At 40.5% G+C, this 23,062-nt stretch overlaps 1 protein-coding gene and 1 long non-coding RNA gene across 4 annotated transcripts in view; one reads left to right on the forward strand and one right to left on the reverse strand.

Moving 5' to 3' along the window:
• Positions 1–423: 423 nt before the first annotated feature.
• On the reverse strand, positions 424–4,455 carry LOC308470796. Its single transcript, XR_013982655.1, has 2 exons — positions 4,383–4,455; positions 424–4,297 (listed from the first exon to the last, which is right to left on the reverse strand). It is a non-coding gene; the product is annotated as an uncharacterized lncRNA (long non-coding RNA).
• The window catches only part of IPPK (inositol-pentakisphosphate 2-kinase), a 30,590-nt gene continuing 11,977 nt past the window's right edge, over positions 4,450–23,062 (forward strand). Inside the window, exons 1-8 of one of the 3 annotated variants that reach the window (XM_080994206.1) lie at positions 4,450–4,789; positions 12,841–12,888; positions 14,244–14,339; positions 15,737–15,803; positions 19,251–19,363; positions 20,326–20,415; positions 21,239–21,297; positions 21,780–21,852. In XM_080994206.1, coding sequence (XP_080850332.1) covers positions 4,709–4,789; positions 12,841–12,888; positions 14,244–14,339; positions 15,737–15,803; positions 19,251–19,363; positions 20,326–20,415; positions 21,239–21,297; positions 21,780–21,852 — 627 coding nt within the window. In that variant the 5' untranslated portion in view covers positions 4,450–4,708. Of the gene's footprint in view, positions 4,790–4,956; positions 5,233–12,840; positions 12,889–14,243; positions 14,340–15,736; positions 15,804–17,082; positions 17,189–19,250; positions 19,364–20,325; positions 20,416–21,238; positions 21,298–21,779; positions 21,853–23,062 lie in introns of those variants that run through there. The other 2 variants (XM_080994207.1, XM_080994208.1) reach the window with 2 other exon arrangements.

Raw genomic sequence — 23,062 nt, forward strand, 5'->3', positions numbered from 1 at the left:
TAGATGCATTTAGGTTTCAGAGCCTTAATTCGTATTAGTCACTTTGGGAGTGTTCTGACTGTAATATTCAATAAATCTCATTTCTAGATACATAGTGTCCCTTGAGCAGCAATGTGATCAGAACTGTACATTCCCGAACCTTTTGGAGCCATTCCATTTAAGACTAAATCGCAAAGTGGCACATTACATCAGCTGACTGCAGGTTTTATTACCCCATTCTGTAATTTAACCCAAGGGGTCCAGCATTCTTTGGAAACAATCAGCTCTTTTAAAAATAGAAACATACAAGTCATTGATGTGGTGCCAAAAATATCCAGCCTTAGTTCGTGACACAAACACCATTCACTGCATTAAATTATTCTCCCTCAACTACAAAACAAAGAAAGAATACACTGGCTTCCTTTATGCCATTAATTAAAAAAAAAAAAAAAACGTTTTCCTGGCTTGCATCTCTCTTGCAAAACACAACAACAACAGCAAATGCAACACATTTTCTTAATTAGCCTTAAGTTTTTCCAAATTTAATATTTAAAACATTTAAATAATGAACGGCTGTAGTGCACAGGCCATTTTCTGAAGGTTGCCTCATCAAGGCATTCAGGCATCTGGCCTGGTCGGGTGAAGATTATGTTATGGCTATGTAAAACTAAATTATCAAACAATATTGCCAACAATGTCAATCTGGACTCTGTTATACCTGCAGAGTCAACAACTACAGCAAAATTTAAAAAGTGCAGCAGAGACGCCATGGTAGATCAAAATGGGTGACTGTGTCATTTCTGTGCAAACTGCTTGGAATTTTGTGCTAGGTTTCCCTCATGCTAAGTGAGAATCTGGTGTATTGAGTTATGATAATATTATGAATTTACAGGGTGCCTTAAATTATTGGGTCTAGTAGGTATCAGAATTGAATCAATGCTTGGAGTATTCACCTGGTGACAGACGCTGGATTTAGTGAAGTATTAAAATACGGGAAGAAACAGCTTCCTGTGTTCAGGAATTGTCTGGGAGATTAGCCATTAACCAAAGACAAAGGAAAGGTAATGGGCCATTAGGAAAGTCAGAGAGAGGGACCCTCCTCCAGCTCTGAGCTTCTTAGCAGGATAAATGCGAGTTTTGAAGGAGAGCAGTTACTTAGGATTGCAGTTGGCTGGGATGTGAACTCAGGGGAAAAGGTGACACTGTTAAATGCAGCAAGATAGAAGCAGAGAAAGAGCTGTGACTGGTGCCTGTTTAAATCCAAGGCTGCTGTGGCTATGGGAGAAGCAGAACTCTCTTGGAGTGTTAATGCTGTGAGCCCCTCCATCACAGGCCCAGGTTGCATATATGTGTAAATAAACCATATGTCGTAAAGACACCCCAAGCTCCAAGCACCCAGGCACGATGGGTCTGTGTTTCCTTTTGGAAAATGAGAGGGGGCATGACTACATTCCAGCCAGAAGGCATTTATGTATATCCTAGCTGGATGTTAGAGAGGGTTGCTGAATGAAAGGTGAGCAGCTAGGTAAGAGATAGCGGGAAGTTGAGAAGAGAGGGTAGGGGCAAGGTAATTCAAAAAGCTAGGCACTGCAAAGAACTAGTAAAGAGAGATTTAAGAGACTGGAGATTTGGCTAGGGAAACATGAGGATGTTAGAATAAAAGGAGAGTGGAAAGGAACAAGGGCAGGGGAGGAAGGGAACTACTGGTCTGGGGAGCCAAGGGTTAGGCACTTATCAGAAGCCATTAAGGCTGTTCCTCAAGAAATCAAGGCTTGACATTTGCCGAGTTCTCCAAGTTGCAATGCCTTCATCTGGGATTTTTGACCCAAGTGGCAAGACCTCCACTCCATCTTCCAACTAGGGAGCTTATAGTTGCTGATCCTTACCATTACAGAACTATTGGACTGAAAATATTTCTTGAGGAGTTCCCAAGTGCTGTAATTAAATTAAATCAAATCAAAGAATTGTACAGTTGGAAGGGAATCTTTTGCTCAAAGAGATTGAGTCTCATGCTCTACCAAATGAGCTATCCCAGCAATTACATTACTGTTACATTTTATTTTATTTCTGTTTTGTTGTGCCCTGGGCTTTGGGCTCATTATGAGGAAGGGTGAGAAGGAAATATTTTCAAATAAATGACAAAATAAATAAAGTATTAGTCTTAAAATAATTTAAAGTCTTTGACAAATGCACGTTTCAGGACTTTTCACACTCGTATGCATGCAAACTTCATGCAAATAATTTACTAAGCCGTTGCTGGAGTCAGGTCTAAAAGCATGACGACATACCAGTATTCCCAAGTTTCAACATTACATTGCATTATTCTCCATTCCAGGAAGTGAGTCACAATGCATGGATTTATGGATCTAGGAAAGGGCAGCAGTTGTGTAACATTTTTCCTTAGAACAAACAATTGACCTCATCTCCAGAAACCTGTAGTTTCTAGCCCAAGGTCTGTGTTTCAACAAGTTAAAACTATAAAACTATTCTTTTGGAAGTTTTCACAAACCTTTTTTGTTTTTGCGACCCTACACAATTTGGTGGCATGATCAAGCCTGGTCACTTTATTGCTCGCCTTCAAGTCATTTATGAACATGTTAAAGGCACATGTCCCAAAGCTGATCATTTTGGAACCCTACTGCTTACACTCCTCCATTGTGCTAACTGTCCATTTATCCCCACTCTCTGTTTCCTCTTCCTTGTCCTCTTATGGATCATTAACCAGTTATCTCTATTTATTCCATGACTATTATTCATGAATCTTTGGGAAGGGACCTTATTGAAAGCCTAAGTACACAGTGTCTACTGAATCACCCCTATCCATATGCTTAATGACACAAAAGTTTAGCTAAGACAGGATTTACCATTAAATGGCATTTAATCTAGGTTTCTGGTTACAGTTTACTGTGGCACCTCAAACCTGCCTTGCTAGAGCAAAGCTAAAAACTAATCTTCTACAGGTTTAACACTCCAAGTTTCAGCTCCTGAGCTGTAAGTTACCTATCTTGGTTCTGGCTGTAGGAGGTGCTTACCTCTTTTGGATCTAACTCTTAGCACACAATGCCTTTGCTGTGTGCTTGTTAGTTTTAGCAAATGCTTTCTGCTTTCTCACCCCTTCCTGGATATGCCTAGGACTGAACATGTGACTTTCTACATGCAAAGTGCTTAGTCTGTCACTAAGTACTGCACCTCCCTTGAACGGTTCATACTGCAGGTGGGGGAATCCTTTTTTTAAAAAAAAAAATCCCCTATGGAAAGCCTCAATGCCGAAGGAAAACTAGGAACATAGAGAGCTGCCTTATACAAAGTCAGAGCATTGGTTCATCTAGCTCAGTAGTGTTCACATTAGCACAACAGGGAGGGGGCTGTGGCACAACCTTTCTCCTAAGTAGTAGTCTTTCATTTGCAGAGTGTTTAGGCAAAAATGTTCTTCACTTCTGCAGTGCAGGAACTGCAGCCTGAATCGATAACAGTCCACTCTGCCACCTCAAAATCCTGTGACGCCATTGTTGTATGTATGCAACAGCCATCACAGATAGCACAGCTGGGGAAAAGATCTCACTTAAGGCATCATAGCATTGCTGCTGGAGTCAACAATATTGATAGACCAAATTTCTGATTTTGCCTAAGGCTGCTTAATATGCTCCTAAATGCTGTAAGCCAGGACTGCAAGAAGCTGCCCTATACCTGAGTCAGAAACATTGTCCATCTAGCTGAGTACTATCTTACCCTGACCAGCAGCAACTGAAACATGGTTTCAACCAGGTCTTTCACAGCCCTATTTGGAGGGTACCAAACTGCCGTGTGAGGGCAGGGACCTCTGAAATGTGGGCTGGAAGCCTTTTAAATATGCAAATGACTAAACAATTATTTTAACTAGTGTGCAACTGGATATTTTAATTTCGTTTTTAACATGTTATTACATACTCCAAGCCTCCAGAGTAGGGGGCAGAAGATATATTTAAATAAATGAATACAATAGCGAGCAGACTCCTGTCTACCTCCGATGCTAATGAAAGCCAGGGTCTGTCGTACAATCCTAAGATGTAGGCCATGTGGTTAAAATTATATATATAAGAAGAGGCGACCATTTTGCAATCAATTCCTGAAGCCGGTTTAGAAGGGACGGCGGCCTCTGAACAAACCGCCAAAACCAGCTTGCCGCCGCTCTTCCTTATCATATCACACACGCACACCTATGAACCGCGCTAAGGCTCCTGCGCATGCCCAGGGTCTTCCCGGTCAAGGGTGACGAACCTCTTTCTTCCCGAACTTGCCAGAAATAAAGATGGCGCTTGCTACAGCCTTCCCGCGTAGCCTTGCGGGAAGAATAGGAGCTGAGGCTGATGCCCCCATTAAATAGGGCCGGTTAAGGAAGTCCCGCCTCCCATACAAACCTATACAGTATATTATTTTCTCGGGTGGGTGACCTCCGCGTGCCCCAAGGCGGAAGGTGGAACTTCCTGTTCCGATCCGGGCGAGGACGCTAGCGTGGGCTGGGAAACAACCAGGTGGTCGGCTTCGTTGAGCGCGTTGTCCGGAGAGGCTGCGCCTCATCGCTGTGTAGGGACTTGTGGGCGGGAGGCCGCGCGCGCAGTGGGACGGGGTGAAAACGGAGGCCGGAGCTGAGGGAGAAGAAGCGGCGAGAAGCAGCAGCAGCAGGAGGCGACGACGACGACCGCCCGCTCGCCTTGCCGGAAACCAAAACGGAGGGGCCATTGGCTGGGGGATGGAAGCGGAGAAAATGGATGAGAATGAATGGCGATACCACGGGGAAGGCAACAAGAGCCTCGTCGTCTCCCACAGACAGGTAAAAAAGAAAAAAGGCGCCGGCCGCCTCTTGCCTCGCGCGCGTCTGAAGTTAGCTGCCAACCGCTCTCCTGAGTCTCGTGCTTAACGGTTTGGGCTTTTTTCTTCCTTTTTTGAAAAAACCCCCCCCAAAACCCCAACCCCCACCCCCGCCTTCCACCCTTAACGGAAATTTTGGCCGGTCAGTTAGAGGGGGGCGGGGAAGGAGGGAACTGAAGGCCCGTCAGTTCCTTCCGCTTCGCCTCTTCAGGGCTCCCTCCGCTGCTCCCCGCTTCCCTTGCCTCGGAAGAGGTGCCCGGGGGAGGCGGGGAGGGGAGGGGAGGGAGGACACCCCCGCGGAAAGCTCGCCTTTCTCCTTCATGAGCGGGTGAGCGAAGTGGTCCAACAGCCTCTCCTCCTCCTCCTCCTCCTCCTCCTCCTCTCGCTCCCCTCAGAAGCATAACGGTAAAATCTGACGCTCCTTATTTCTCTCTCCGTGACACTTTTTTGGGGGGGAGTGGGGGGACATAAAACATTTTTATACCGCTTTCGCTAAGCTAACAGACTTTGAAAGAAGTTGGTATCTTAAAGTATAACAACAAAAAACTGTGTCGAGACAACGAACTCTAATCGCAGTTGATCAGCAAATCAGATCTTCGGTTTTTTTGTGGGGAGGGGAGTAAGTTTTGGAAACTCCCCTCATGTATAGGGAAACTCACTGTGTACATGAAAGATATATAGCTAAAGGCTCCATCCCTGCCAAAATGGGTGCCATCCCCGATTTGTGTGCCGGAGAAGCATCGTTTTATTGGATGCCCATGGTCCTTAATCTATGCCTTAATGTGTGTTGCGTTGTGATAATTCAAGCTGAGTGACTTTCTTTTTCAGTGCTGAAAAGGGCTTGGGGGAGGAGAAAGAGTATTAAAAGCAAGTTATCTTAAAGCTGACTGGAAAGGGCCTGAGTCATGGTTGTGGAGCAGATCTTACACCTCTGACAAAATAAGTGGGGGAAATGGCTATGATGTCCTGGGAGGAAGGCTGTTCACTGCACCATGGCAGGAGGAAAAATTCCAAAATGGTGCAAGTCACTATTTAAAAGTGCTGGTGTGTTTAACACAGATGTCTTCTTTCTTCACACATCAAATGTAGTACATTTTATGAAATGGCAGACTTGTTTTCTAGGAAGGTGTAATCTAATGAAAGCTCTGTGCTAATTGAAATTTTTTTCGTTGTGTTTCGTCTATTGATTCCCTCCTCCAGTGACAACTAATGTAGTATAGACCAGGAGACTCATATTAGAATCCGTGCTCAATCACAAACCTTGCTCTCAGCCTAACTTAACCTCACAAGGTGGTTATGAGGATAATAAGGGGGTATGTGCTTCTTGGAGTGGAATAAAAATGTACATGTGATTATTAATATTATAGCATTATGGTACCTTTTTTGGGACCAACCAAGAATGTCACAAAAACATGACAGGCTTTCAAATTCTCCAGAACCTTTCCTCAGGCAAAATTTTGCACAAAGCAGGGGAAAGGGTGATGAGGAAGAGGAAGCAACTTGAAAGAAATTAGGCTGATACAGCCATGAGGTTAGTTTATAGACTTGGTTTCAAGATTAATATTGCAGGATGAAAATGTCCCTCACATGTGCTGCTGTGATATATATACTTAGGGTTCTGGGGAAAAGAAGCAATGGCTGCTTTCCATCTCTGAGAAATTGAAGTCTGGCTTGTAACTTCAGGTTGATAAATAAGAATCTAAGCATCCTTTGTCTCCCATTATTTGGCACAACCATAACCATCTGTTTTAGTGCTCCTAAAAGAAAGTTGAATGATGCTGTTGCTGACTTGATACTGAATATATATGGTGTGTACTGGGTTTTAGGGGAGGGGTAGTACCTCCCCTCATCATGCTTCTTTTGGAGTAGTTTGTTCACCTTTGGTCCCCACCTTGCACTCAGCTCTCACCAGTGACTCCTAGACTCTGCCAGCTCAGCATGCAACAGCAGCCATACCTGAGGTAATGGCTTTGACTAGTTGGCTAAACCAGGTGAGGGTAGCTAATGGATCTCAAAACCTTGGTGACTTAGGAACGTCTCCTGTATGCAGACACTTTCCAGCAGATTGAGTGGATGAAACCAATAGCGGGCCCAATGGCCAAGAAGGTGGTTTCTGTATGTGCTGTAGAGGGAAGTGAGGGACAGATGGGGCTCATCAACATGGGAAGGTATCCCATCTAGGAGAAGGAAAACTGATCCCAAATTTCCTCTGCCTTGAGGGATATCTTCTGGAGAAGAAATCTGGAGTGGAGTCCTTAAGGCGCTTAGATTGTGCCTTGTACACCTTCTGGCAGCTCCCACAGCCAAGCTGGTGTCAAACATATTGCTCTGCTTTCCTTTGGACCACATCATTATGCCGAGAGGGTATTGTTGTCTGGGCAGCCCAAGATTTCCATATACACTGTCCAGGCTTGTGCCCCAAGGTCACGCTGGTGCTGCTACAGCAGCATTTTGACTTCACCCCCAGAGGTGTACCCCATTGTCTCTTGAAACAGATGCCAACAACTGAATATATTTACCTGCCTGTTAAAGAATTAGAAATGTGACTTGTGCAAGTAATTAATCCCTGAAACATGGGTCCAGTGCAAATGTAACTCTGCCCAGTTGCCTAATTCCTCCCTCATCTCTTTAACTTTCAAAGCTAATTGTGGTTAGCATTACAACTAAAGTGGCATTTTCAATTTTAATTATTGTCAACAAATCAGTTAATTTTTTTGAAATCATGGTTGCAAACTGTGGTTAGCATTAGCTTTATTGTAAATGTAATGCTCATCATAGTTTGTTCAAAAAACAAAGAAGGGGAAATACCTTCGTGAGAGGAGATAAATTCATGTGCCTGCATCAGGGATGGGGAACCTTTGGTCCATGGGCCTAATTTGGCTTGCCAAGCCTGCCCACTTGGTCCATGAGGCAGTTTTGGCCAAGCCATGTTTGCCCTATGCCTGGCATGTTTGATATCAGATGTGGGGCTTGGACAAAAGGGGCTGATGCCTGCAAAGCCCTTTGTGCAGTGCCTCTGAGTAACTATTTTAGTTATTTTTTTGCTCCTCCATTGGCAGGGGTAGAAAAAAGGAAACAGGTGTGCGAAGAATTGTATATTTGCACGGTATTCCGTGAAATATTCTGTCCCTTGCTGATCCTGTTCTTCTTCTCTTTGTAACAGAGCTTGAACATGCACACGGAAAAGGTCTGAGCAGGTTCTGCTGCTTTTTCCTTTTGTGCGCAAAGTTTATTGATCTGCCCTGTGCTGTTCTCACCCAAGTCTCGGTGTATATAATATGCTGAGCTAGTTTTGGTGCAGTGCTTGATGTTCAGCATAGTTGCATCTCTCTGTTCCCAGCATTTGGATAAGCTGAAGAAACTAGTTACTAGGATATGAGGCTCGTATCTTTTTCTGTGGTGCCAAGATACTTGCATGTGATACCTAAATACAGTTGGATTTTCAGTTAACAAAAGTAATAGCAACAGGGCTGAAAATATACTAGTTTGTGGTAGCTTAGCATAACCAAATGCATGTTCACGCATAATGGTGCATATGTGTGTCCTTGTCAGTTTCAGCATCAGTTGAACAGCAGTGTGTACTAAAATCTGACATACAACAGGACATTTGGAGTAGTAAGGCATTCAGTGATTATTGTGTTTAGAAATAATGCTAAGCCATGAAGTTCAGTTTGTGCAACTCTGCTGTGCAGACAACTTTTCAGTGTCGAAGCTAGAACTTGGGGCTTGTTATCAGCTTCCTGAACATGTTTTGTTTAGGAGAAATAAAGTGTGAATACTGTATTTACAGCATATCACAGAAAGTACTTAGGCACTTCCCTTAAGCAACTGGTTACATAAATATTGTGGGAACTGTGGGATGCTTGCTGGAACATGCATAAGACTGCATGTAAGGACTTATAGCACAGCTACTTCCACAACATGGTTAATATAATCACAATAAACAGTTGGTATTTATTTTTGACTAGTGAAGTCATGATAAAACTGAAGTAGCTCAGTTCCCTTGTGTTGACCAACAAATATTTTCCCTTGACCAACAAATATTTCCTCCCGCACCTTAATTGCCTGACAGAACAATGGGACTTGCAAAAGCATTTTTGTATTCCATTTTGGAAAATGATGTTTTTGAACTGGGGGCTGGGGCTGCACAGTTTTCTTAATCCAGTTATATTCACATGTTTCCAATACATTGTTAGACACAGAATTCAATTGTTAAATCTGTCTTTTTCAAAAGCAGGTCACACTAAATCTCAGAAAGAAATCTTTCTTTCACTGTTGAAAATAAATGTTCACTTAATTTATAGTATTGTGACTATATGGTAGCTACAGCTTTCTGACAAACTCCTATTTACTTCAATAATTTGAAAAATCCTTTTTTAGTAAGATGAACCTACGGAAAATGTGAGGGACGTGCTAGTAAGCTTACAATAATAGAAATATTCAGGCAAGCATTTTACTTCCATGTAAGCAAATATGCAAGGGAGAGTTTCGGTGTTCTGCCAAGCCCTGCCCTCCTCTGTACATCACTTTCACCCTGTTTACAGCCTTGCTTGTGGAGGGCTGTAATCATGTTGAAAGTTAAACAGATTTTTGACTTGATCAGTGTCATTGTAACCACATATAATGTAGAAGCAACTGATACTAATCTTATTAAAATCTTGAGTCTGTTGTTAACCCTATAAATTATTTTTAAGAACCAAATTCCCCTGTAGTGCTACATAGTACTAGTCAGAGTCCAATACCATTCATTAAATACTCATTTTTGCCTTTGTTATTTTGGAAACAAGGACAGTATAATAAACTAAGTTTCCCCAGAGACCATATGTAATGAATTAAGAAGCAACTTCACTTCTTGTTGAGAGACAATTTGATGCTGTTTGGTAAATGGGCACCAGAGCTTGAATATATAAACTACTTTAATTGCTTTTACCCAATGTCTAGGCTTGCTGATTAAATGTTCACAGAACAGGTGGTCTTGAGCATTGCCAGAATTAGTGTTCCCAAGTTAAGGACAAATTATTCTTGTTGCTTAAAGCTAAGTTAACGCTCCCTTTTATTTTAAGGGGTGCTGCAGTAGAAATGAGTATGAGAGATGTATGCTGTGAAGTCTGCTTTGAGATTTCCAAGGGAGCAACACCATGTGCCTCACTGTAATAGTTCTCCTACACACAAATAGAACATTTTGAAGAGAGGGCTTCATTACATACGCAGCCACTGCTTGAAGATGTTGAGAAATACAAATTGAAGTTGTAGTCTTATTGGACAAGCATATTATCCATTTGTTTGCATCTCTACGATGCCGTGGAAAAACCCATTTCAAACTTGGTCATCAGAAGTACCAACATCATGTCCCCTCTCCCACACCACCAGAATGATTGGTCCTATTAATCTTGAAAAACCAAGCTCAACTGATCATGTTTTGTATTGCATTCTTGGCACAATGTTAGCCTGAACAAAAGCAAGGGAACAATACACACAGCCCTGCTGGTTTGAATAAAATCTGGATTATCAGCAGTATGGTAAACATTTTAACTGTGGCTGACCACAGATGTGGCTTTTGAAAATCCTCCTATTTGGCTGTAAGAAACAGAAGAATTTACTGGAATCTAGTTCTGTTATTGAAAAGTTCATTTGCTGTGTATTTTGTTCTTGTACTTTTCAGAGTAAATAAGAAAGCAAGTTAGAAAAATAATTTAAACATAAAAGTTCTTGACAAACATGGAATATCAGCAGAATGTTACTTAATTGTACAACTTTTAGTCTTACGTTTGTTTTTTAAAAAAAACTTGATTTGATTTCAAGCCTGGCAAATTCAGTGCCATGTTACTGTAAACAAAGTGAGGAAATCTTTGCTTCCTGTAGCTTTCAAGGAAGTATTGCACATACGCCAGCAAAGGACATAAGGTAAATGAGTTTGAAATAACAAAATTCACTTCTAGTGCCTATTTGTGAAATATTTCTATAAGAGCATTTAGCTGGTTTCCGTAACAGCTGACAAACTGTAAGTTTATGAATAGTTGTGTTTACTGTGTCTCCTTAAGGAGAAAAGCTGTAAAATAGATGTGCATGCAACCTCTGTTGCTATAAAGCATAGAGGGATACATTATTTCTAAAATACCACTTATGGACTAAAATAAATGTATTTTGTATTAAAGTAATGATCATTATCTACATATTGAAAATAATGCCTAAAAGGTCTGAGATTTGGAGAATAATACAGGTTGCACAAATGTGTATTTTTAAAATAATGACTAGGTCTGCAGAACATGTTAAACTTCTGTATTGCCTTTTTTCAAAGTTTGATGTGTATACAAATTCATAAGATAACATGTCAACAGACAATAGAAGGATAAAAGAATAAAAAACACAAAATCACTGTATATACTCGAGTATAAGCCGACCCGAATATAAGCCGAGGCACCTAATTTTAGGACAAAAAACTGGGAAAACTTATTGACTTGAGTATAAGCCAGTTCACCACACCACAAACCTGGTGGTGACGGCAGCGGAGTAGGAAGAACAAGCGGCCCGAAAAGGCTGCTTTTGGGCTGCTCGTTCCACCGCTGCTGACAGCGGAAAAGGCGGAGAAGGAGGAAGGAGCAGCCCGAAAGGGCTCCTTTTGGGCTGCTCGTTCCCCCTCCGCTGCCGCCAATAGCAGCAAAGGCGGAGGAGGAGAAAGGAGCAGCCGCCTGTCCCTCCGCCACCTCCTCTGCCACTTGCAAGAGCAGGCATAGGAGCCTGGTTGGGAGAGGCGCAGCACAGCGTCTCTACCAGCCGCGGCTCCTGTGCCTGCCCTCCTCCCTCCTGTGCCTGCCCTCGTCCTTCTGCAGCCACCCGCCTCACTCGAGTATAAGCTGAGGCAGGCTTTTTCAGCATAAAAAATATGCTGAAAAAGTTGGCTTATATTCGAGTATATACAGTAGTATTAACTTAAATAGCTGTCTGAAACACAGGCAGTTATAAAACTTTCTCTTACAACTGTTTAGATATTTCTTTTTTTGGTCTTCAGGCTAAATACGTGTACCCCATGTACAGATTTTCATATTTTTATTGATTCTAGGATAGTTGTTTCTGTTTTCTTGCACTGAAGACAGGGGAGATGTTGAACGTAATCAAGGCAGGCACATTCTGATTTTTGAGACAGTCTTTAACATCTGCTCATATTTGCTGTGTAGCAATATTTGCAGAAAATAACTTCTAGGGCCTACCTGATCTCAAACCTATCATAGGGAAGATCTATCCTGGTGGCTAGGTGAAAAGGAATGGCAAACTACAGAGATTCCAGGGAAAGTGCATTCAAAAGGAAGAGAATACAGCAGGTCTTTAGGAGCAGGAGCCCTGTGATTCATGTTGCCTGGTATCCAAACAACTCATTTATCACTGACTTCACTCAATTGTTAAAATATCTGAGAAACAGGAGCAGCCAGATTGGCTTATTTCACAGAAATTGCTATGAATACCTGCACATTTTGGTTTATAAATTTCTTTCTTGGAGTGCTAGACACTTTTTAAAAAAATCAAATGAAAGTTTATAGTTTAGGGCCTCTGGCTAGAGCACCAGTGTGGGTACCAGGTTGACAGTTCCCAATCTAAATGGACTGCTGATCTGATCCAGTAAAATCAGTTGATATGTTTTGTTTGATAACTAAATAAAGAATGCACAGAATACTGAGCAAATGTATGCTTGCTTCCCCTAAAAGCAGGGGCACTGCTAAGTACTTAAAGGATTCAGGAACAGGCTTACAACACAGATTTGCAAATGAAGATAGTGGATGGCTGTGATCCTATGGGCACTGCACTTTGCATTGAGCCTAGCTGCCATGTAAAGAAAGTAAAAAAATAAAAAGGTAGAAAAGGGCAGGAATCCTGAGGCCTGCCACATACAACAGTGCCCCTGCTTAATAGATAAAGTGGTTTACTTGTGCAAATTATTTTACTGCAATGGGTTGGTACAGCTTGTTTTCCAAATTACAAATCTATATTAATTCACTCATTTTTTAAATTAAATTTCAGCGTTGTGTGGTACTACGTTTTTTGAAGTTTCCTCCAAATCGAGACAAGGTGAGACCATTATCATTTGTTATTCCCTTTTATCCTTCTTGTTTCCCACCAAAGAAATTTCAGCTAGTTCTATTTAAAAAGGAGAATTAATTTTCATTCCCACTTTCTGTGAGCTCAAGGAGGCCTCAGCATTATTTTTTTTAAAAACCAACAGCAGCTTGATTAAAACATTATCTGAGATCTGAGGATTTGCAATCCTTTGATTAGCTGGGCTTTTAACCAATTAGTAGATTGAGATATTGCCAGATCTTGATAAACGTGCTTTTGATGATCTTCAGTGAAAAGCACTGTAGAATAGTAACTATTCTTATGAATTATTTCATTGTAATAAGCAAAAATGGCTCCAGTAGAAGAAACAAAGTCAATGCATATTAGTATTGCAGAAGACTTGGGATTTTAGAACACAGTTTGATAATTGGTTAGATCCCCCTGTGGAGAAGTGTCTTTGCTAACCGGATTTTGAAAATCAAGTTTTGCATATGGGAGCAGTAGTAGAAAAACTTGCTGCTTATAATGGCTTGATTCTCATGTCACATTAACCCATAGTTTAAAAATATGGTTTGATATGAACATGCAGCATGCTGTTTTATGTTGTAAACCTCCCTATGATCTTTGGATGAGGGGTGGTATATAAATTTAATAAATAATGCTTGAGCACACTGCTAAAAAGCCGTCATTGTGCCTTTCTCCCACTTCTGCTATTGCCACTCCACAGGGACACAAGCCAGTATATGGCTTGTCGTGACAAAGGCCTGGCCGAAGGCCTGGCCCGGCTGCAGCTTGCCTCTCTGCAGCTGCAGGAGCTCAGCCACATGGCATTGATGAGTGGGCCTGTAGTGAGGACACCTGGTTGCGCCCCTTCAGAATTTTGTGCCCAGAGCAATTGCCCCTATGGCCTTGCCACACCACTGCGTACAGCAAGAAGATTTAAGCAACGTGTCACTTCTATTTAAATTCATTCTTACTAATATGACATGTGAGCCAGACCATTTTGTTTGGTAGCTTATGGTGGGTGTTGTGAACTTTGCAAATTTAAAGTACAGTGGTAGCTCGGGTTACATACGCTTCAGGTTACAGACTCTGCTAACCCAGAAATAGTACCTCGGGTTAAGAATTTTGCTTCAGGATGAGAACAGAAATTGTGCTCTGGCGCCGTGGTGGCAGCGGGAAGCCCCATTAGCTAAAGTGGTGCTTCAGGTTAAGAACAGTTTCAGGTTAAGAACAGACCTCCGGAACGAATTAAGTTCTTAACCCGAGGTAATCTTTTTCAGATGTTGTTTCTAAGTGGATTTAACTGTTATCTAGTAATGATGCATAATCTGTGTTTCAACAGCAATTTATAATTTGTTTTTTAGACACCAGAAGAAATCTTTCAACATCTTCAGAACATAGTATACTTTGGCAAACATATAATGAAGCAGTTTTTTGGGGAGAAGTATGTTCACCATGGGGTAACTATTATTTCTTGTTTCATTTAGTGTTTTTCCTACTGTTGTGTTTTTGTTAACATCTGTAGCCAAGCTGGTTGGTTTGGTTTTTGTATGAAGGAACATTGCATTAAATCTCCATATTTAACCTGCTTTTAGATTGCTCATATAGAACATAGAGCAGTGGACAAAATGTCTATTATGTATCTCTAGGATTAGTTGTGCTCACCTTTGCAGCATAGACTGAGCTGTAGAGTAGCAACAGGAGTGTGTGGGTTTCCTGCGACTCTATTGACTGTTCAATCTTAATTCTGCTACTAAAATTTTAAAATACCCCAATTCTGATAGGTTATCCTTCAGTTGAGTGAGGAATGCAGTAAACATTTATTCCTTTTTTTAAAAAAAAGGTCTTAAAATGTTTATGTGAAAAGAATCTCTGAAGAAAAATGTAACTTGTATACTACTTCCTTATGAAAATGTAAACTGTTGCATATGAAAGAATCCCAAAGCTCTATATTTGAAGGAAAAGAGGACCCCCCCCGATTAGCATGATGCTACCTTTATATCAGACTACTGTTTCTTCCAAGGAGAACTCTTCTCTGATGTGTATGTTCTTAATGTCTTTAATTTTTTTGTATTGTCTGATTCCCTGGGCTCCTTTTATGAAAAAGGGCAGGATGAATGGATAGTTACAAAGCTGACCTATCAGAAAAACTGCCCTACTCTTACAGGGCCATTTTCTGTGCTTCATTATCAATTGATCAAAAAATTTAAAACTGTTCTGGTTGATTGCTACTTAGATATAAAAGAGAAAATACTACTTAAATATTTAAATATACTACTTAAATATTAAATATTCAGCAGTAACCTGAATATTCCTAAGAAGTGCATATTGCTTAAGATTGGAGTCTCCTTTGAGTTCAGTGGAAAGCCTAATCAGCCTTGTCTCTTCAAGGAAAGGTGATGGAGCGCTGGGGACTTTCCACTTAATTTATTCTCCTGAATTCCAGCTGGAGTGTTTAATGCTAATGATTAATGACTTAAGGGCTGTTTGCTCCTGACTGATAAACTTAAAATGTGAAGACATTTTTTCAGTCACTGCTGTGGCTACAGAAGTGCTTAGGAGCTTAGCACATAGTGACAAATGGGATGAACTGTTAATGTAAATATGAGTACTTCTTACTAGGAATGTGACATAACTTGAACACCGGTTTTTCCCATTTGTCACAATTACGGTTTTATAAGAAGAGTTGGGCAAGATTGCCAGACAAAACTATTTTTCCCCACCAAAGGAATGTCATGTAAATTTTTGTCTTTTTTTATTCCACCTTTCCACCTAAAGGATCCTCAAAGTGACTCTGTTTCAAGTCAGTGCTCTTTCACAATTCATTGTGTAAAATAATGTTTCCTTTTTTCTTTAGGAAGTTGTGCAGCTGTCTTTGGACTTTCTGAAACAGCTTTGTTTAAAGATCCAGTCAGAGAGGCCAGGTAAGGAATTAAAATAATGGCATGACTACTTGCACAAAATATGGAATGTGCCTTATCTGAAATCTGCTTTAAAAAAAATACAGAATTGCAAAATGTGTCACACACGTTAATCAGTATTGGAAATGCTTTCTTGGTTGCCTTAGAGAATTGAATTGCCTCTCAAGTGAGCAGGCAAGAGAGCCATGTGTGCACCCTCTGCAATTTTGGGGTTGGTGTGTGAGAGTTTTTACTTTTCCCATTTCCTGGAAGGCAAAATGGGGCTGTTATGTGTCCTTATTTCTGGAGGCAGAGTATAGGGGTTGCTTTTCTGAACACCCTCCCTCCTTGGAGACAGAGAAACATCTTTGTGCACTGCTCCAGAATGGAGCACCAGAATTCTGAAGACTACTGCTGACTGTGAGTCTCTTTCCTGGAAGGGAAGGGTGAGGAGAAAATGTCACACGCTGACTCCAAAAGTGAGACATTTTCTGGCTAGATCGATTCCTCCAGTATGTGAGCTCTTTGTTTTCATTTGAGTCTTTCTTATGCACCTGGGGCATAAATGAAATTTGGATGGATTCTGCCCACCTGATTCTCTTATTGTCTACTAGTTTCATCTTGTCCAAGGATTTTTGTTAGGGGGCAAAACAGCTGTCCCCCCCCCCCGAATAACCCTACAAAAATGATTTTTCCCCTTCTGTGAAATTAATAAAGGTAGGTGCTGCCCTTAATTACCTCTGTCTACAGATGCATCTAAGTTAAGCATTGCCTGAATAATTCCCTGTATGCATTGCCTCTCTCCATCCATACCTCCCATGGAATGTTTGTGGAGTTGAGTTTCTGTTTGGTAGCAGGTGGGCACTAGTACTTTTCTAAAGGAGTGTTTCAGTTATGGTGTATGTTTGCATTTGAATCGAATTGTTTGGCAGTGAAGCTTGTGCAGGTTAATAGTTTAAGGTGGTGTTTCTGAAAAGTTAGCCAGGCCCATGCAAACATGTTATATCACCAAGATGATAAAGAATATAACCCCTCTTTCAAAATAAACTTGCCCTAAAATAAACTTGTCCTCATTAGGGATAAAAAATAGTACAATGGCCTATTGTTTTGGTAAAGCTGGCGCATTTGTATTTGGATGCAAAATGATACACAACCCGAGGCCTTGCTAAGAGGGAGAAAATTTGCTTAATATTTGAATGGTGGGTCACTTAGTCCTGGTGAAATTCCAGTTCCTGTGATTAATGGAGCCTAATTTATTTGTGCATATAATCCTGGTGGATGAATTATTCACTTCTCTTCTTAGATTTAACAATATTGTGCAGTGTTGCTGGCTCAGATAAATTCCGTTCTAGGTGTCACACCTGTTAAATTAGCCATTTTCTGCAGCATGGTGCAGATTCTTCTGTCAGGTCAGGTCAGGTAAATTTACAGGCTTGCATTTCTCAAGCAGCTACTTCACAACCAGTGCATAAAATCACAGTGGTTTTTCTGTAATATAGTTCATGCATATAGTTTTGGCAAACCAAATTCTCTAACTTTGGGAAGCATTTGCAAAAGGAAAGTTAAAACTATGCATGTCAAATGTTATAAAACACTCTGGCTAGAAAATAGCTTATGCTCTATTTATAACTGCACTTGACTGAACTTTTCTCTGGCATTTATGTTGCTTTGGAGAAGGGACACAAAACAAAGTTATTGACCTCTTGTAGTAAACTTCATGGAGGCTTTTGACAGAATAATGTTGCCTGCAATTTTATTCTACCCTTCCTTCCTCCAAAGAACTCAGAGCAGCACTTGTAGCCTCAACAATTACTCTGAGGTAGGTTAAAGCTGTTTGTGCCTCATAGTCAGCAGGGACTTAATGTGGGTTTCCCATGTTGAAGCCCAGAAGCTTAGCCATGGTACCACATTGATTCTTTGGTCAGTTTAAAAGACTTGCTGAACTGCCTCTGGCCTTACTGTCCTGTAGTTAATGTACAGTGGTACCTCGGGTTAAGTACTTAATTCGCTCCAGAGGTCTGTTCTTAACCTGAAGCACCACTTTAGCTAATGGGGCCTCCTGCTGCCGCGCCGCTGGAGCACGATTTCTGTTCTCATCCTGAAGCAAAGTTCTTAACCTGAGGTACTATTTCTGGGTTAGCGGAGTGTGTAACCTGAAGCGTATGTAACCTGAAGCATATGTAACCCAAGGTACCACTGTAGTTCTTTCTAAGTAGTAGTTGCTTTTGCAGCGTCTTGTACAAAGATGTTAATAGATTATGCTTTTAGTCTAAAGATTGTATATAATTCTGGACTTCAAAGAGATCTTTCTGTGTTTATGGAAAATTTTACAAAATAGTTTCCAGTTGTGCGAATAACTTAATGGAAGTCCTGTTTTATTAGTGCGTAGCTGGTAAAAATCAGAACCTCTTAGATACTGTATGATGCAAACATTTGTAGTAAGTGTAATCACACTAGCTAAGTGCTTTGAAAATGCAGGGTTTGCTGGACCACTTAAGCAATGGAACCATGCCTCCAGATTGTTGGTCCTGCTTCACACACATGACTTCCTCTCTGGAATAAAGCCACAAAATACAGTTTGTCCTTGCATTTGAAGTGTCCTGCTAGCTTACTGTGGCTGTCAAGTTGTCTGTGCACAACAGCATTGGTGCTACATCATGCTTGATGTAGCAGTTCTTTTTGCCTGAATGACTGTGGCACCTTGTGTCTCCCACTACATGTTTATGGGGTCTGCCTTTCTTGCACTTACTTCAGGAGACATGAGTAAAGAGTGATACTTAATTTTGCTTCTGAAGAAGATGGGATTAGGAGAGAATGGCCTTTTCTAAAAGTTTTTTTGATGCCTGCTAGACGGGCAGACTGTTATGTATTAAAGAGGCAGGTTGTTTGGGTGAAATGCAAAGTGTTCTTGCTCTTATATAGGTGAAAACATGCTTGGAGATCCCTTTTACTCAAGTTTTTGAATGTTTGGCTTGACTGTGCTGGTTCACAAAAGCCACATCAAAGGTGTTTTCTGCTTAAACTCTGAAACATTTGGTGTAGTTCTTCTATTGGTCGGTTTTATTACATTTATAGGGACACTTCCTTTGAAGTCCAGAGTAGCTTACACTTGGGCTCTAAGGTAGCTTCACAGCCAAGTACTGACTAGACTTTTAAGTCACGCTTATGTTAAGCAGTGGAACAACATTGTGTGATTTCAGTATATTCACGAAGGTAAATGAAGCAGGAGTATCTCCTGCATGCAGGCGAAGCAGTGTAATGTGGGTTCCTGTCTGTTTTCTTTTTACTTATCGCATTTCATGATGGATACAGATGCGGGAGAGACTATTTCTGGAAAACTCTTCTACAGTGTAATGTAAGACAACATTTCCTCTTAAAGGTGGTAAACTGATGGCTGTGAGTTTATTTGTATTGCCCATAACACTTCAGCACTGAACATGGATGCAAACAGTTATTTCTTTTTATCCACAGAGTCTCGCTGTGATAAAGACATGGATGCTCTTAGTGGTTATGCTATGTGCCTTCCTAACCTTACTAGGCTACATGTTGTTGAACATCGACCAATACTTTGTGTAGAGATTAAGGTGAGTCTGTCAGGATTTTAAAAGCAAAAATAAACAAACAAACAAAAAACCCTCAACTTTGAACAGCCCCATTCGCCTGGCAGCTGGTCTGTCAAGAAAAATGTGTCTCATTTTAAATTATTGGAGCCAAGGCCTGTTCTTGTATACTCACTTTGTGTTTAGTAATAACTAGTTGCTGAGAGTATGAGCCCCTGTTTCTTTGGTCTTGCCACCCCTTCAACTCCCTGTGGAGCTATTTTACTGGAAATTATGGGCCCCAAAGTACTTTGAATTTGAACAGTCTGAATTCTGTGTCACCGTTAGAGGTACAGTGAAGACGTGATTTGATATAATAGGTGAAACGTTTTATGCCAGCCAGTTGTTTAACTTTGTATAAACATTTGAACCTGTAGAATTAGAAGCTTAGAGCAATAATAATAATAATAAATAATACAGACTGTTTTCCCTCATGCTGAGAGTTGCTCTTGTCACAAAGGAGATAGGAACAGACAACAGGACTACAGAGAATGATTTTGTATTTCTATTTGATAATACAAAAGACATGTATAAATGACCTCTTCTCATTTATGCAAATTTAAATTATTTACAAACCTGAAAACTGAACAGTTAACACATAACTCTTTCTAAAAACTACCAGTTATGCGTTGGATTGGTTAAATGTTAGCTTAACTGAGATGTTTTATAGGTATTGAGGGAGATATTGCTTTGGGATGTATCAGAAATCATTAAGGTAGCCCTTCTCTATATTAATCAGAGAGCATGAAGAGAGATAATCCTGATGTTCACATGTATCTGGGGTGATGCAAATATATACACTTCTACCAAAACTTATTTATGGAGAAAGGCTAGATCCAGAGACAAAGACACTTCAAATGTCATTTTAGACCCCCTCGCCCAAATAGTGCCTTTTAAATACAAAGTGTGCTAATAATTTTAATATATTTAAATATTTATTCTTGCAGCCCAAATGTGGCTTCCTCCCTTTCTCCAGTCATGTTTCACAGGAAATAAAGCACAAAGTATGTCGTTACTGCATGCATCAACATCTAAAGGTAATGTCTTATCTACAAGATATTCCCCCCCCTTTGGTTAGTAAAATGATAGAACTAACATTCCATCTTGGGTACAGTCCACCAAACAAGAACTATTGAAATTGTGCCTATTGCTTGCTTTACTGAAACATATTTTAAGGAGATTAGTACTTGCATATAATTTTGTTTTCTCTAAGGAATAAATAAAGTACCATTCTTAGTTGAGCATTTTTGGGTGTAATTTGTAATTGAGAACTGGGATGCCTCAGAGCATGAGACTCTTAATCTCAGGGTTGTGGGTTCAGGTCCCATGTTGGGTGAGATTCCTGCATTGCACTGGATTGGACTAGATTACCCTTGTGGCATCTTCCAACTCTACACTTCTATGATTCTGTGAATGCCTTTATGATAAAAAAATATGAAAAAACTCATTTAACCCACTGTGTCTTCATCAAAAAGCATTAGTGTAACTTCTTATGTTCCTTGACATATTGTTTTCATTGAGAAACATATAGATTTATGTGGAGGAGAATTTCCACATCACCATAGACCTTTCTGCACTTGCAAAAATTCTCTACATTACAGTGAAACTAGAGACGAAATGCTTTTGTTAGAGAAAACAAAAGACAAGTAACTGCTAGATGATCAAATCTTAACATTTAACAGGTGATGTTATATGACAAATAACATGTGGACACCACTGAAGTTTAAATTGCATGAGCTACTTGTATATTTGAGATCCTAAAGGTTCTACGGGTGTAATGCTTGTTGCAGATGTTTTCTAGAAAATGTGACTACATAGTTGGGATCTCCCCTTGTACTCATAAATAATGTGTTTTAACAGGTAGCAAAAGGAAAGTGGAAACGGCAAAGTAAATATTGTCCTCTGGATCTCTTCTCAGGGTGAGAGCTGTTACGTTTTTATGAATGCTTTGTGTTAGGTTTGTATCACTACCATTAATACTTCTTATTTACTGTTACTTAATTTATTTATTTTTAAATTTCTGTATTGCTTTGTATTTTTAATAAAAATCTTTTCAATTTTGTGTAGGGTCAGGTGCTATAGGTGCTGAATGAAAGGCAAGGACAGTATTCCTAGCTTGAGAATCTTCTCTGTTAGAGAAAAAAGGATGGGTTCTGGTGGAGATATCAAAGGGGCAAGTAATGTGGCAATGGCAGTTACGGGCAAGTGTAAATGTGGCTTCAGAAAGACCTTGCTGAAGAAGGAGGTCTTGAAGATGGTGCCCAAGCATTAGAGGCAGGTTTCTTGAGAATAAAGGTTAGGAAGGAAATATTGAGTACAGATTAGAGGCAGCAAGAGTGTTTTAGTGTTTGCCTGGTCACATTTCTTCATTTTAAATAGTCCAATGTGGTTTTCCTTTTAGAAATAAACAGCGAATGCACTTTGCCTTGAGAAGTCTGCTACAGGAAGCACAGAATAACTTAAAAATATTTAAGGTAAGGTGCACTGGAAATTGCAATAAGTTTTTGTTCTTCACCATGTCTGTTGCCCCTTGTTAGTATGCTTTACTGTGTGACCAGCTGCTAGTCCCACAAACTGAAATACAACAAGGTCAGTCTTTACTGGATAAAAATTGGATACATATTGATGCATATAGAAACAAAGTTATTTATTTCATTTCCTAAAATAAAAAAATCTGTAGAGATAGGCAAGGAAATGGAGGAAGTGCAAATATGGTTATGTAAAGTTGAATTGAAGTGTGAAACTACTGCCTGTTGCTGTCAAAGAGGACATAGAGGCTTATTTTTTATCTTAGTACTAAGTACCACAGTACCAATATTTGCAATGTCAGCTACAAAGATCATATGATGAGAAAGATCTGTTATCATATGACTTCCGGTGGCTGACATGTTGGTGTGTTTTACTCAAAATGATCTTATTAGCCAAATTCAAAGGCCTGGTGGGATTAATTAGACCTGAGGGCTAAAGGTTCTCCTGCTGTACTAAGCCATAGTTTAGCATTTGGCTTGCACACTTTTGAGATGTGCTACAAGGAGATGTTTGGAAGTGTTTACTTCTTGTTTAGATTGACTGCAACTTGCCATGTCTAAACATGGTGCAACTGGCTTAATCTTTCCTATAGTTGGCTAAAATGAGCCTGCTTCAAACCATGTTTTATAAAGCTGCTTTATTTCAGTTAACCATTGTCAAGATTAACTACATTTTAGGGTTCAGGCAACTTGTAAACTGGTTAATATAAAATGAAAGAACTTGGTGATTTCATGACTGAATAGCTGTGCAGTGTGATCCCAAGGGTTGCTCACTCAGCCTTATTATTGCAGTGCCAGCTATAGATAAGCATTGCATCTCAGCACAACCACTGACTGTCCTCCCGAGTCTCCTCGGTTTATGTGATGGTTCTTTTGGTGAATCCTACCACAACAGAGACCATGGGAGGAATTCAATGTCATAATCTTCTGATTGTTCTGTCAGTGCAAGCATTTCAGCTAGCCAGATGAAATGGTTCTCCATCTCCCCCACCCTGCATACTGTTCTGGGGGTTATCCCAACCTCCAGAGCCAATTTTTTTTGGGGGGGGGGATGTACTGGGGAGGAGAGGGTAAACACCCATTGTGTAAGCGTATGTCCTCATTAGGTGTATCCCGCCTGCTTTCTCATTTTTTAGCCCTGTATTAGCCAAATTCA

Source organism: Podarcis pityusensis (genome assembly GCF_964106645.2).
Source record: "Podarcis pityusensis genome assembly, chromosome: 2".
Lineage (NCBI taxonomy): Eukaryota > Metazoa > Chordata > Lepidosauria > Squamata > Lacertidae > Podarcis > Podarcis pityusensis.